The following is a 17,519-nucleotide window of genomic DNA, read 5'->3' on the forward strand; positions in this document are numbered from 1 at the left end:
TTTTGTTGTCAGACTGGGGCTGGCAATGTTACTATGTTACTCTGGTTTTGTTGTCAGACTGGTGCTGGCAATGTTACTATGGTTTTGTTGTCAGACTGGGGCTGGCAATGTTACTATGTTACTTTGGTTTTGTTGTCAGACTGGTGCTGGCAATGTTACTATGTTACTATGGTTTTGTTGTCAGACTGGTGATGGCAATGTTACTATGTTACTATGGTTTTGTTGTCAGACTGGTGATGGCAATGTTACTATGTTACTCTGGTTTTGTTGTCAGACTGGTGCTGGCAATGTTACTATGTTACTCTGGTTTTGTTGTCAGACTGGGGCTGTCAATGTTACTATGTTACTCTGGTTTTGTTGTCAGACTGGGGCTGGCAATGTTACTATGTTACTCTGGTTTTGTTGTCAGACTGGTGCTGGCAATGTTACTATGTTACTCTGGTTTTGTTGTCAGACTGGTGCTGGCAATGTTACTATGGTTTTGTTGTCAGACTGGGGCTGTCATGTTACTATGTTACTCTGGTTTTGTTGTCAGACTGGGGCTGGCAATGTTACTATGTTACTCTGGTTTTGTTGTCAGACTGGTGCTGGCAATGTTACTATGGTTTTGTTGTCAGACTGGGGCTGGCAATGTTGCTATGTTACTCTGGTTTTGTTGTCAGACTGGTGCTGGCAATGTTACTATGTTACTCTGGTTTTGTTGTCAGACTGGGGCTGGCAATGTTACTATGTTACTCTGGTTTTGTTGTCAGACTGGTCCTGGCAATGTTACTATGTTACTCTGGTTTTGTTGTCAGACTGGTCCTGGCAATGTTACTATGGTTTTGTTGTCAGACTGGTGCTGGCAATGTTACTATGTTACTCTGGTTTTGTTGTCAGACTGGTGCTGGCAATGTTACTATGTTACTCTGGTTTTGTTGTCAGACTGGGGCTATCAATGTTACTATGTTACTCTGGTTTTGTTGTCAGACTGGGGCTGTCAATGTTACTATGTTACTCTGGTTTTGTTGTCAGACTGGGGCTGTCATGTTACTATGTTACTCTGGTTTTGTTGTCAGACTGGGGCTGGCAATGTTACTATGTTACTCTGGTTTTGTTGTCAGACTGGTGCTGGCAATGTTACTATGGTTTTGTTGTCAGACTGGGGCTGGCAATATTACTATGTTACTTTGGTTTTGTTGTCAGACTGGTGCTGGCAATGTTACTATGGTTTTGTTGTCAGACTGGTGATGGCAATGTTACTATGTTACTCTGGTTTTGTTGTCAGACTGGTGATGGCAATGTTACTATGTTACTCTGGTTTTGTTGTCAGACTGGTGCTGGCAATGTTACTATGTTACTCCGGTTTTGTTGTCAGACTGGGGCTGGCAATGTTACTATGTTACTCTGGTTTTGTTGTCAGACTGGTGCTGGCAATGTTACTATGTTACTCTGGTTTTGTTGTCAGACTGGTGCTGGCAATGTTACTATGTTACTCTGGTTTTGTTGTCAGACTGGTGCTGGCAATGTTACTATGGTTTTGTTGTCAGACTGGGGCTGTCATGTTACTATGTTACTCTGGTTTTGTTGTCAGACTGGGGCTGGCAATGTTACTATGTTACTCTGGTTTTGTTGTCAGACTGGGGCTGGCAATGTTACTATGGTTTTGTTGTCAGACTGGGGCTGGCAATGTTACTATGTTACTCTGGTTTTGTTGTCAGACTGGTGCTGGCAATGTTACTATGTTACTCCGGTTTTGTTGTCAGACTGGGGCTGGCAATGTTACTATGTTACTCTGGTTTTGTTGTCAGACTGGGGCTGGCAATGTTACTATGTTACTCTGGTTTTGTTGTCAGACTGGTTCTGACAATGTTACTATGTTACTCTGGTTTTGTTGTCAGACTGGGGCTGGCAATGTTACTATGTTACTCTGGTTTTGTTGTCAGACTGGCGCTGGCAATGTTACTATGTTACTCTGGTTTTGTTGTCAGACTGGTGCTGGCAATGTTACTATGTTACTCTGGTTTTGTTGTCAGACTGGGGCTGGCAATGTTACTATGTTACTCTGGTTTTGTTGTCAGACTGGGGCTGGCAATGTTACTATGTTACTCTGGTTTTGTTGTCAGACTGGTGCTGACAATGTTACTATGTTACTCTGGTTTTGTTGTCAGACTGGGGCTGGCAATGTTACTATGTTACTATGGATTTGTTGTCAGACTGGGGCTGGCAATGTTACTATGTTACTCTGGTTTTGTTGTCAGACTGGGGCTGTCATGTGGACTTTAGTCGCATATTGTGCCGCCGCCCTGAGACTTTCTATAAGGGCAACACAAAGTAAGGCCAGAAGAAGGAAGACGACAATTACGACCATTAACCCGTATTTGTGGGTCAAGTTGACGACAAAGAGAAGGTGCAAAACATTTCAATGAAAACGATTAATAAAAAGTATCACACTCTGTTCTACAAATTTAAAATGACCAAAAATATTTGGAAAAATGACAAAATCCCAGCGTAGAAAAAGAAGAGAAAGGAGGGTCGAGGCCTCCAGAATAAGGGGCAGCCTCATTTACTGTCATCTCCTGAGGAAGTGGCGAGCCAGCACCACAACGCACTGCTCGCAATTACTGTCATCTCCTGAGGAAGTGGCGAGCCAGCACCACAACGCACTGCTCGCAATTACTGTCATCTCCTGAGGAAGTGGCGAGCCAGCACCACAACGCACTGCTCGCAATTACTGTCATCTCCTGAGGAAGTGGCGAGCCAGCACCACCACGCACTGCTCGCAATTACTGTCACAACCTGGCAATAAGACACAAAATTATAGGCCAGTGTCACTCTGATTGGCACCGGGCATGGTATTATGGAGGACAGTCTCTGTGCCGGCTGGCAATGTGTTCTCAGCACATGATCTACCTAAATAACTGACTGGTCAGCCGTCAATAACATGAAAATAATAACAGTCCTAACAGGCATTATAACTTCTCTAACATACAATATGTACAAACACTGTCGCTATTTTAGAGGGTGACATGTTTTGCAAGTAGAACAATGGTGTTTCTTCAAAACTTACTTGAGGAGAAGGTTGGTGAGACTGTGGAAGTAAATAACAAAATTAAAAAATAATATGAATATATCCAAACATTGCATCTCCTAAACGGCAGCACATAGCTCTGTAACCTAACTACACATATACTACATATCCCAAATTCCCAACCATGGTATCTCCTAACCCTGATCACATAGCACTGTAACCTAACTACACATATACTACATATCCCAAATTCCCAACCATGGTATCTCCTAACCCTGATCACATAGCACTGTAACCTAACTACACATATACTACACATCCCATATCCCCAACCATGGTATCTCCTAACCCTGATCACATAGCACTGCAACCTAACTACACATATACTACACATCCCATATTCCCAACCATGGTATCTCCTAACCCTGATCATATAGCACTGTAACCTAACTACACATATACTACACATCCCATATTCCCACCATGGTATCTCCTAACCCTGATCATATAGCACTGTAACCTAACTACAAATATACTACACATCCCATATTCCCACCATGGTATCTCCTAACCCTGATCACATAGCTCTGTAACCTAACTACAAATATACTACACATCCCATATTCCCAACCATGGTATCTCCTAACCCTGATCATATAGCACTGTAACCTAACTACACATATACTACACATCCCATATTCCCACCATGGTATCTCCTAACCCTGATCATATAGCACTGTAACCTAACTACAAATATACTACACATCCCATATTCCCACCATGGTATCTCCTAACCCTGATCATATAGCACTGTAACCTAACTACACATATACTACACATCCCATATTCCCACCATGGTATCTCCTAACCCTGATCATATAGCACTGTAACCTAACTACAAATATACTACACATCCCATATTCCCAACCATGGTATCTCCTAACCCTGATCATATAGCACTGTAACCTAACTACACATCCCATATCCCCACCATGGTATCTCCTAACCCTGATCATATAGCACTGTAACCTAACTACACATATACTACACATCCCATATTCCCACCATGGTATCTCCTAACCCTGATCACATAGCACTGTAACCTAACTACACATATACTACACATCCCATATCCCCACCATGGTGTCTCCTAACCCTGATCACATAGCACTGTTACCTAACTACACACATACTACATATCCCAAATACCCAACCATGGTATCTCCTAACCCTGATCACATAGCACTGTAACCTAACTACACATATACTACACATCCCATATTCCCACCATGGTGTCTCCTAACCCTGATCACATAGCACTGTAACCTAACTACACATATACTACACATCCCATATTCCCAACCATGGTATCTCCTAACCCTGATCATATAGCACTGTAACCTAACTACACATATACTACACATCCCATATTCCCACCATGGTGTCTCCTAACCCTGATCACATAGCACTGTAACCTAACTACACACATACTACATATCCCAAATACCCAACCATGGTATCTCCTAACCCTGATCACATAGCACTGTAACCTAACTATACATATACTACACATCCCATATCCCCAACCATGGTATCTCCTAACCCTGATCACATAGCACTGTAACCTAACTACACATATACTACACATCCCATATCCCCATCCATGGTATCTCCTAACCCTGATCATATAGCACTGTAACCTAACTACACATATACTACACATCCCATATCCCCCACCATGGTATCTCCTAACCCTGATCACATAGCACTGTAACCTAACTATACATATACTACATATCCCATATCCCCAACCATGGTATCTCCTAACCCTGATCACATAGCACTGTAACCTAACTACACATATACTACACATCCCATATCCCCATCCATGGTATCTCCTAACCCTGATCATATAGCACTGTAACCTAACTACACATATACTACACATCCCATATCCCCAACCATGGTATCTCCTAACCCTGATCACATAGCACTGTAACCTAACTACACATATACTACACATCCCATATCCCCATCCATGGTATCTCCTAACCCTGATCATATAGCACTGTAACCTAACTACACATATACTACACATCCCATATCCCCCACCATGGTATCTCCTAACCCTGATCACATAGCACTGTAACCTAACTACACATATACTACACATCCCATATCCCCCACCATGGTATCTCCTAACCCTGATCACATAGCACTGTAACATAACTATACATATACTACATATCCCAAATTCCCAACCATGGTATCTCCTAACCCTGATCACATAGCACTGTAACCTAACTACACATATACTACATATCCCAAATTCCCAACCATGGTATCTCCTAACCCTGATCACATAGCACTGTAACCTAACTACACATATACTACACATCCCATATCCCCAACCATGGTATCTCCTAACCCTGATCACATAGCACTGTAACCTAACTACAAATATACTACACATCCCATATTCCCAACCATGGTATCTCCTAACCCTGATCATATAGCACTGTAACCTAACTACACATATACTACACATCCCATATTCCCACCATGGTATCTCCTAACCCTGATCATATAGCACTGTAACCTAACTACAAATATACTACACATCCCATATTCCCACCATGGTATCTCCTAACCCTGATCATATAGCACTGTAACCTAACTACACATATACTACACATCCCATATTCCCACCATGGTATCTCCTAACCCTGATCATATAGCACTGTAACCTAACTACAAATATACTACACATCCCATATTCCCAACCATGGTATCTCCTAACCCTGATCATATAGCACTGTAACCTAACTACACATCCCATATCCCCACCATGGTATCTCCTAACCCTGATCATATAGCACTGTAACCTAACTACACATATACTACACATCCCATATTCCCACCATGGTATCTCCTAACCCTGATCACATAGCACTGTAACCTAACTACACATATACTACACATCCCATATCCCCACCATGGTGTCTCCTAACCCTGATCACATAGCACTGTTACCTAACTACACACATACTACATATCCCAAATACCCAACCATGGTATCTCCTAACCCTGATCACATAGCACTGTAACCTAACTACACATATACTACACATCCCATATTCCCACCATGGTGTCTCCTAACCCTGATCACATAGCACTGTAACCTAACTACACATATACTACACATCCCATATTCCCAACCATGGTATCTCCTAACCCTGATCACATAGCACTGTAACCTAACTACACATATACTACACATCCCATATTCCCACCATGGTGTCTCCTAACCCTGATCACATAGCACTGTTACCTAACTACACACATACTACATATCCCAAATACCCAACCATGGTATCTCCTAACCCTGATCACATAGCACTGTAACCTAACTATACATATACTACACATCCCATATCCCCAACCATGGTATCTCCTAACCCTGATCACATAGCACTGTAACCTAACTACACATATACTACACATCCCATATCCCCATCCATGGTATCTCCTAACCCTGATCATATAGCACTGTAACCTAACTACACATATACTACACATCCCATATCCCCCACCATGGTATCTCCTAACCCTGATCACATAGCACTGTAACCTAACTATACATATACTACATATCCCATATCCCCAACCATGGTATCTCCTAACCCTAATCACATAGCACTGTAACCTAACTACACATATACTACACATCCCATATCCCCATCCATGGTATCTCCTAACCCTGATCATATAGCACTGTAACCTAACTACACATATACTACACATCCCATATCCCCAACCATGGTATCTCCTAACCCTGATCACATAGCACTGTAACCTAACTACACATATACTACACATCCCATATCCCCATCCATGGTATCTCCTAACCCTGATCATATAGCACTGTAACCTAACTACACATATACTACACATCCCATATCCCCAACCATGGTATCTCCTAACCCTGATCATATAGCACTGTAACCTAACTACACATATACTACACATCCCATATCCCCCACCATGGTATCTCCTAACCCTGATCACATAGCTCTGTAACCTAACTACACATATACTACACATCCCATATCCCCCACCATGGTATCTCCTAACCCTGATCACATAGCACTGTAACATAACTATACATATACTACATATCCCAAATTCCCAACCATGGTATCTCCTAACCCTGATCACATAGCACTGTAACCTAACTACAAATATACTACACATCCCATATTCCCAACCATGGTATCTCCTAACCCTGATCATATAGCACTGTAACCTAACTACACATATACTACACATCCCATATTCCCACCATGGTATCTCCTAACCCTGATCACATAGCACTGTAACCTAACTACACATATACTACACATCCCATATCCCCACCATGGTATCTCCTAACCCTGATCACATAGCACTGTAACCTAACTACAAATATACTACACATCCCATATTCCCAACCATGGTATCTCCTAACCCTGATCATATAGCACTGTAACCTAACTACACATATACTACACATCCCATATTCCCACCATGGTATCTCCTAACCCTGATCATATAGCACTGTAACCTAACTACACATATACTACACATCCCATATTCCCACCATGGTATCTCCTAACCCTGATCATATAGCACTGTAACCTAACTACACATATACTACACATCCCATATCCCCCACCATGGTATCTCCTAACCCTGATCATATAGCACTGTAACCTAACTACACATATACTACACATCCCATATCCCCATCCATGGTATCTCCTAACCCTGATCATATAGCACTGTAACCTAACTACACACATACTACATATCCCATATTCCCACCATGGTATCTCCTAACCCTGATCATATAGCACTGTAACCTAACTACACATATACTACACATCCCATATCCCCCACCATGGTATCTCCTAACCCTGATCACATAGCACTGTAACCTAACTACACATATACTACACATCCCATATCCCCCACCATGGTATCTCCTAACCCTGATCATATAGCACTGTAACCTAACTACACATATACTACACATCCCATATCCCCATCCATGGTATCTCCTAACCCTGATCATATAGCACTGTAACCTAACTACACACATACTACATATCCCATATTCCCACCATGGTATCTCCTAACCCTGATCATATAGCACTGTAACCTAACTACAAATATACTACACATCCCATATTCCCAACCATGGTATCTCCTAACCCTGATCATATAGCACTGTAACCTAACTACAAATATACTACACATCCCATATTCCCACCATGGTATCTCCTAACCCTGATCACATAGCTCTGTAACCTAACAACACACATACTACATATCCCAAATTCCCATCCATGGTATCTCCTAACCCTGATCACATAGCTCTGTAACCTAAGTACACATATACTACACATCCCATATTCCCGACCATGGTATCTCCTAACCCTGATCACATAGCTCTGTAACCTAAGTACACATATACTACACATCCCATATCCCCAACCATGGTATCTCCTAACCCTGATCACATAGCACTGTAACCTAACTACACACATACTACATATCCCAAATTCCCAACCATGGTATCTCCTAACCCTGATCACATAGCACTGTAAACTAAATACATATACTACACATCTTACAGACAGTACAGAGATTGCTGCTTCCACTACATGCAGCCATGCTGTAATTCTGTATGTAATGTGCAGCACTGATAAAGACCTTCCCTATTAAAGTGCAGTATAGAGCAGGTGATACAACGATTATGTTCTATCATCAGACTTTCAAAAAATTCACCACTGCAGCAATATCTGTGGTCCCAGCTTCCAATGTTATAAAGGTAATAACTGATTAGGCACAATGCAGGGGGACTGCTATAAGAAGCTATTAGGGCACAATGTTGGGGACTGCTATAAGAAGCTATTAGGGTACAATGTATGGGGACTGCTATAAGAAGCTATTAGGGTACAATGCGGGGGGACTGCTATAAGAAGCTATTAGGGTACAATGCGGGGGGACTGCTATAAGAAGCTATTAGGGTACAATGTATGTGGACTGCTATAAGAAGCTATTAGGGTACAATGTAGGGGACTGCTATAAGATGCTATTAGGGTACAATGTAGGGGACTGCTATAAGATGCTATTAGGGTACAATGTAGGGGACTGCTATAAGAAGCTATTAGGGTACAATGTAGGGGACTGCTATAAGAAGCTATTAGGGCACAATGCAGGGGGATTGCTATAAGAAGCTATTAGGGTACAATGTATGGGGACTGCTATAAGAAGCTATTAGGGTACAATGTATGTGGACTGCTATAAGAAGCTATTAGGGTACAATGTAGGGGACTGCTATAAGATGCTATTAGGGTACAATGTAGGGGACTGCTATAAGAAGCTATTAGGGCACAATGTAGGGGACTGCTATAAGAAGCTATTAGGGCACAATGTATGGGGACTGCTATAAGAAGCTATTAGGGCACAATGTTGGGGACTGCTATAAGAAGCTATTAGGGCACAATGTAGGGGACTGCTATAAGAAGCTATTAGGGCACAATGTAGGGGACTGCTATAAGAAGCTATTAGGGTACAATGTATGGGGACTGCTATAAGAAGCTATTAGGGTACAATGTATGGGGACTGCTATAAGAAGCTATTAGGGCACAATGCAGGGGGACTGCTATAAGAAGCTATTAGGGTACAATGTATGGGGACTGCTATAAGAAGCTATTAGGGTACAATGTATGTGGACTGCTATAAGAAGCTATTAGGGTACAATGTAGGGGACTGCTATAAGATGCTATTAGGGTACAATGTAGGGGACTGCTATAAGAAGCTATTAGGGCACAATGTTGGGGACTGCTATAAGAAGCTATTAGGGTACAATGTAGGGGACTGCTATAAGAAGCTATTAGGGTACAATGTAGGGGACTGCTATAAGATGCTATTAGGGTACAATGTAGGGGACTGCTATAAGAAGCTATTAGGGCACAATGTAGGGGACTGCTATAAGAAGCTATTAGGGCACAATGTATGGGGACTGCTATAAGAAGCTATTAGGGCACAATGTAGGGGACTGCTATAAGAAGCTATTAGGGCACAATGTAGGGGACTGCTATAAGAAGCTATTAGGGCACAATGTATGGGGACTGCTATAAGAAGCTATTAGGGTACAATGTATGGGGACTGCTATAAGAAGCTATTAGGGCACAATGTTGGGGACTGCTATAAGAAGCTATTAGGGTACAATGTATGGGGACTGCTATAAGAAGCTATTAGGGCACAATGTAGGGGACTGCTATAAGATGCTATTAGGGTACAATGTAGGGGACTGCTATAAGAAGCTATTAGGGCACAATGTAGGGGACTGCTATAAGAAGCTATTAGGGCACAATGTATGGGGACTGCTATAAGAAGCTATTAGGGCACAATGTAGGGGACTGCTATAAGAAGCTATTAGGGCACAATGTAGGGGACTGCTATAAGAAGCTATTAGGGCACAATGTATGGGGACTGCTATAAGAAGCTATTAGGGTACAATGTATGGGGACTGCTATAAGAAGCTATTAGGGCACAATGTTGGGGACTGCTATAAGAAGCTATTAGGGTACAATGTATGGGGACTGCTATAAGAAGCTATTAGGGTACAATGTATGGGGACTGCTATAAGAAGCTATTAGGGTACAATGTAGGGGACTGCTATAAGATGCTATTAGGGTACAATGTAGGGGACTGCTATAAGAAGCTATTAGGGCACAATGTTGGGGACTGCTATAAGAAGCTATTAGGGTACAATGTTGGGGACTGCTATAAGAAGCTATTAGGGTACAATGTATGTGGACTGCTATAAGAAGCTATTAGGGCACAATGTAGGGGACTGCTATAAGATGCTATTAGGGCACAATGTAGGGGACTGCTATAAGAAGCTATAAGGGCACAATGTAGGGGACTGCTATAAGAATCTATTAGGGCACAATGTATGGGGACTGCTATAAGAAGCTATTAGGGTACAATGTATGGGGACTGCTATAAGAAGCTATTAGGGCACAATGTTGGGGACTGCTATAAGAAGCTATTAGGGTACAATGTATGGGGACTGCTATAAGAAGCTATTAGGGTACAATGTAGGGGACTGCTATAAGATGCTATTAGGGTACAATGTAGGGGACTGCTATAAGAAGCTATTAGGGCACAATGTTGGGGACTGCTATAAGAAGCTATTAGGGTACAATGTAGGGGACTGCTATAAGATGCTATTAGGGTACAATGTAGGGGACTGCTATAAGATGCTATTAGGGTACAATGTAGGGGACTGCTATAAGATGCTATTAGGGTACAATGTAGGGGACTGCTATAAGAAGCTATTAGGGCACAATGTTGGGGACTGCTATAAGAAGCTATTAGGGTACAATGTTGGGGACTGCTATAAGAAGCTATTAGGGTACAATGTATGTGGACTGCTATAAGAAGCTATTAGGGCACAATGTAGGGGACTGCTATAAGAAGCTATTAGGGTACAATGTATGGGGACTGCTATAAGAAGCTATTAGGGCACAATGTAGGGGACTGCTATAAGAAGCTATTAGGGCACAATGTATGGGGACTGCTATAAGATGCTATTAGGGTACAATGTAGGGGACTGCTATAAGAAGCTATTAGGGTACAATGTATGGGGACTGCTATAAGAAGCTATTAGGGCACAATGTAGGGGACTGCTATAAGAAGCTATTAGGGCACAATGTTGGGGACTGCTATAAGAAGCTATTAGGGCACAATGTAGGGGACTGCTATAAGAAGCTATAAGGGCACAATGTATGGGGACTGCTATAAGAAGCTATTAGGGTACCATGTAGGGGACTGCTATAAGATGCTATTAGGGTACAATGTAGGGGACTGCTATAAGAAGCTATTAGGGTACAATGTATGGGGACTGCTATAAGAAGCTATTAGGGCACAATGTATGGGGACTGCTATAAGAAGCTATTAGGGCACAATGTGGGGGACTGCTATAAGAAGCAATTAGGGTACAATGTAGGGGACTGCTATAAGAAGCTATTAGGGTACAATGTATGGGGACTGCTATAAGAAGCTATTAGGGTACAATGTGGGGGACTGCTATAAGAAGCTATTAGGGCACAATGTATGGGGACTGCTATAAGAAGCTATTAGGGCACAATGTTGGGGACTGCTATAAGAAGCTATTAGGGTACAATGTTGGGGACTGCTATAAGAAGCTATTAGGGTACCATGTAGGGGACTGCTATAAGAAGCTATTAGGGTACAATGTAGGGGACTGCTATAAGAATCTATTAGGGCACAATGTATGGGGACTGCTATAAGAAGCTATTAGGGTACAATGCGGGGGGACTGCTATAAGAAGCTATTAGGGCACAATGTAGGGGACTGCTATAAGAAGCTATTAGGGTACAATGCAGGGGACTGCTATAAGAAGCTATTAGGGTACAATGCGGGGGGACTGCTATAAGAAGCTATTAGGGCACAATGTAGGGGACTGCTATAAGAAGCTATTAGGGTACAATGTATGGGGACTGCTATAAGAAGCTATTAGGGTACAATGTGGGGGACTGCTATAAGAAGCAATTAGGGTACAATGTATGGGGACTGCTATAAGAAGCTATTAGGGTACAATGCGGGGGGACTGCTATAAGAAGCTATTAGGGCACAATGTTGGGGACTGCTATAAGAAGCTATTAGGGCACAATGTAGGGGACTGCTATAAGAAGCTATTAGGGTACAATGTGGGGGACTGCTATAAGAAGCAATTAGGGTACAATGTAGGGGACTGCTATAAGAAGCTATTAGGGTACAATGTATGGGGACTGCTATAAGAAGCTATTAGGGTACAATGCGGGGGGACTGCTATAAGAAGCTATTAGGGTACAATGTTGGGGACTGCTATAAGAAGCTATTAGGGTACAATGTGGGGGACTGCTATAAGAAGCAATTAGGGTACAATGTTGGGGACTGCTATAAGAAGCTATTAGGGCACAATGCGGGGGGACTGCTATAAGAAGCTATTAGGGCACAATGCGGGGGGACTGCTATAAGAAGCTATTAGGGTACAATGTTGGGGACTGCTATAAGAAGCTATTAGGGCACAATGTAGGGGACTGCTATAAGAAGCTATTAGGGCACAATGTGGGGGACTGCTATAAGAAGCTATTAGGGCACAATGTAGGGGACTGCTATAAGAAGCTATTAGGGTACAATGTTGGGGACTGCTATAAGAAGCTATTAGGGCACAATGTATGGGGACTGCTATAAGAAGCTATTAGGGTACAATGTTGGGGACTGCTATAAGAAGCTATTAGGGTACCATGTATGGGGACTGCTATAAGATGCTATTAGGGTACAATGTAGGGGACTGCTATAAGAAGCTATTAGGGCACAATGTTGGGGACTGCTATAAGAAGCTATTAGGGTACCATGTAGGGGACTGCTATAAGATGCTATTAGGGCACAATGTAGGGGACTGCTATAAGAAGCTATTAGGGCACAATGTAGGGGACTGCTATAAGAAGCTATTAGGGCACAATGTTGGGGACTGCTATAAGAAGCTATTAGGGTACAATGTAGGGGACTGCTATAAGAAGCTATTAGGGTACAATGTATGGGGACTGCTATAAGAAGCTATTAGGGTACAATGTATGGGGACTGCTATAAGAAGCTATTAGGGCACAATGTAGGGGACTGCTATAAGAAGCTATTAGGGTACAATGTATGGGGACTGCTATAAGAAGCTATTAGGGCACAATGTATGGGGACTGCTATAAGAAGCTATTAGGGCACAATGTAGGGGACTGCTATAAGAAGCTATTAGGGTACAATGTATGGGGACTGCTATAAGAAGCTATTAGGGTACAATGCGGGGGGACTGCTATAAGAAGCTATTAGGGCACAATGTAGGGGACTGCTATAAGAAGCTATTAGGGTACAATGTGGGGGACTGCTATAAGAAGCTATTAGGGTACAATGTATGGGGACTGCTATAAGAAGCTATTAGGGTACAATGTAGGGGACTGCTATAAGAATCTATTAGGGCACAATGTATGGGGACTGCTATAAGAAGCTATTAGGGTACAATGCGGGGGGACTGCTATAAGAAGCTATTAGGGCACAATGTAGGGGACTGCTATAAGAAGCTATTAGGGTACAATGCAGGGGACTGCTATAAGAAGCTATTAGGGTACAATGCGGGGGGACTGCTATAAGAAGCTATTAGGGCACAATGTAGGGGACTGCTATAAGAAGCTATTAGGGTACAATGTATGGGGACTGCTATAAGAAGCTATTAGGGTACAATGTGGGGGACTGCTATAAGAAGCTATTAGGGCACAATGTATGGGGACTGCTATAAGAAGCTATTAGGGTACAATGCGGGGGGACTGCTATAAGAAGCTATTAGGGCACAATGTATGGGGACTGCTATAAGAAGCTATTAGGGTACAATGTAGGGGACTGCTATAAGAAGCAATTAGGGTACAATGTTGGGGACTGCTATAAGAAGCTATTAGGGTACAATGTTGGGGACTGCTATAAGAAGCTATTAGGGTACAATGTATGGGGACTGCTATAAGAAGCTATTAGGGTACAATGTAGGGGACTGCTATAAGATGCTATTAGGGTACAATGTATGGGGACTGCTATAAGAAGCTATTAGGGCACAATGTATGGGGACTGCTATAAGAAGCTATTAGGGTACAATGCGGGGGGACTGCTATAAGATGCTATTAGGGTACAATGTAGGGGACTGCTATAAGAAGCTATTAGGGTACAATGTAGGGGACTGCTATAAGAAGCAATTAGGGTACAATGTTGGGGACTGCTATAAGAAGCTATTAGGGTACAATGTTGGGGACTGCTATAAGAAGCTATTAGGGTACAATGTATGGGGACTGCTATAAGAAGCTATTAGGGTACAATGTAGGGGACTGCTATAAGATGCTATTAGGGTACAATGTAGGGGACTGCTATAAGAAGCTATTAGGGCACAATGTGGGGGACTGCTATAAGATGCTATTAGGGTACAATGTAGGGGACTGCTATAAGAAGCTATTAGGGTACAATGTATGGGGACTGCTATAAGAAGCTATTAGGGTACAATGTAGGGGACTGCTATAAGAAGCTATTAGGGCACAATGTTGGGGACTGCTATAAGAAGCTATTAGGGCACAATGTATGGGGACTGCTATAAGAAGCTATTAGGGCACAATGTTGGGGACTGCTATAAGAAGCTATTAGGGCACAATGTAGGGGACTGCTATAAGAAGCTATTAGGGTACAATGTGGGGGACTGCTATAAGAAGCAATTAGGGTACAATGTTGGGGACTGCTATAAGAAGCTATTAGGGTACAATGTAGGGGACTGCTATAAGAAGCTATTAGGGCACAATGTAGGGGACTGCTATAAGAAGCTATTAGGGCACAATGTTGGGGACTGCTATAAGAAGCTATTAGGGCACAATGTAGGGGACTGCTATAAGAAGCTATTAGGGCACAATGTAGGGGACTGCTATAAGAAGCTATTAGGGCACAATGTGGGGGACTGCTATAAGAAGCTATTAGGGTACAATGTTGGGGACTGCTATAAGAAGCTATTAGGGCACAATGTATGGGGACTGCTATAAGAAGCTATTAGGGCACAATGTAGGGGACTGCTATAAGAAGCTATTAGGGTACAATGTATGGGGACTGCTATAAGAAGCTATTAGGGCACAATGTGGGGGACTGCTATAAGAAGCTATTAGGGTACAATGCGGGGGACATTATGTCAACAAGGAGAAGGGGACGCGGCTATAATGCGTGCTTAGATACGTACCTCCCGTACATTGTTGTCGCACAGCCGGATAACGCTCAGGAAGGTCGGCATCACCTGCGGTAGGAACTGTACACATTTCAGACCTAGAGACTTGAAGATGAAGGTGATGGCTTGTACTACCATGGTGTGATGATTGGACAGTGACTGGTCCCGCAGGATGCGCATTAGAGTGACCACAGACACCGCAGGGTAGAACTCATCCAGGGGCAGGTTTCCCATGTTTACCAGCATTTCACTGGTGCTATAATCAGCTAAATAAAGGAAAAAAAAAAACATTATACATGAAACAAAACCCAATAGAATAAAACTCCATGATATGAGAGCAGGAGGATTACAGGCGCCTGTGTGATACCGCGGCCAGACGTTACCCTGTATACAGCAATAGCTGGCGGATGAAGGTAATATACACATACTAGTGACGTGCCTGAGGCACACTGATAGGCAGCAGTCTGATGTATACGGTGCTCTCATACAGTGACTGCCTGCACTCTGTGCCATTGGGAGGTCACAGGCTCCCTGAGTACACAGATAGGCAGCAGTCTGATGTATACGGTGCTCTCATACAGTGACTGCCTGCACTCTGTGCCATTGGGAGGTCACAGGCTCCCTGAGTACACTGATAGGCAGCAGTCTGATGTATACGGTGCTCTCATACACTGGCTGCCTGCACTCTGTGCCATTGGGAGGTCACAGGTTCCCTGAGTACACTGATAGGCAGCAGTCTGATGTATACGGTGCTCTCATACAGTGGCTGCCTGCACTCTGTGCCATTGGGAGGTCACAGGTCCCCTGAGTACACTGATAGGCAGCAGTCTGATGTATACGGTGCTCTCATACACTGGCTGCCTGCACTCTGTGCCATTGGGAGGTCACAGGTTCCCTGAGTACACAGATAGGCAGCAGTCTGATGTATACGGTGCTCTCATACACTGGCTGCCTGCACTCTGTGCCATTGGGAGGTCACAGGCTCCCTGAGTACACTGATAGGCAGCAGTCTGATGTATACGGTGCTCTCATACACTGGCTGCCTGCACTCTGTGCCATTGGGAGGTCACAGGTTCCCTGAGTACACAGATAGGCAGCAGTCTGATGTATACGGTGCTCTCATACAGTGACTGCCTGCACTCTGTACCATTGGGAGGTCACAGGCTCCCTGAGTACACTGATAGGCAGCAGTCTGATGTATACGGTGCTCTCATACACTGGCTGCCTGCACTCTGTGCCATTGGGAGGTCACAGGCTCACTGAGTACACAGATAGGCAGCAGTCTGATGTATACGGTGCTCTCATACACTGGCTGCCTGCACTCTGTGCCATTGGGAGGTCACAGGTTCCCTGAGTGCACTGATAGGCAGCAGTCTGATGTATACGGTGCTCTCATACAGTGGCTGCCTGCACTCTGTGCCATTGGGAGGTCACAGGCTCCCTGAGTACACTGATAGGCAGCAGTCTGATGTATATGGTGCTCTCATACAGTGGCTGCCTGCACTCTGTGCCATTGGGAGGTCACAGGTTCCCTGAGTACACAGATAGGCAGCAGTCTGATGTATACGGTGCTCTCATACAGTGGCTGCCGGCACTCTGTGCCATTGGGAGGTCACAGGCTCCCTGAGTACACTGATAGGCAGCAGTCTGATGTAT

The 17,519-nt window shown here is 43.4% G+C and overlaps 1 protein-coding gene across 3 annotated transcripts in view; it reads right to left on the minus strand.

Annotated features, from left to right (window-relative positions):
• The window catches only part of MTOR (mechanistic target of rapamycin kinase), a 393,475-nt gene that overhangs the window by 321,188 nt on the left and 54,768 nt on the right, over positions 1-17,519 (minus strand). For all 3 annotated transcript variants that reach the window (XM_088447807.1, XM_088447808.1, XM_088447806.1), the window contains exons 15-16: positions 15,879-16,129; positions 3,050-3,070 (exon numbers count right to left, since the gene is read on the minus strand). In XM_088447807.1, the coding sequence (XP_088303933.1) occupies positions 3,050-3,070; positions 15,879-16,129 (272 nt within the window). The remainder of the gene's footprint in view (positions 1-3,049; positions 3,071-15,878; positions 16,130-17,519) is intronic.

The sequence above is a fragment of the Taudactylus pleione genome, unplaced genomic scaffold (assembly GCF_031769625.1).
Source record: "Taudactylus pleione unplaced genomic scaffold, aTauple2 ptg000441l, whole genome shotgun sequence".
Lineage (NCBI taxonomy): Eukaryota > Metazoa > Chordata > Amphibia > Anura > Myobatrachidae > Taudactylus > Taudactylus pleione.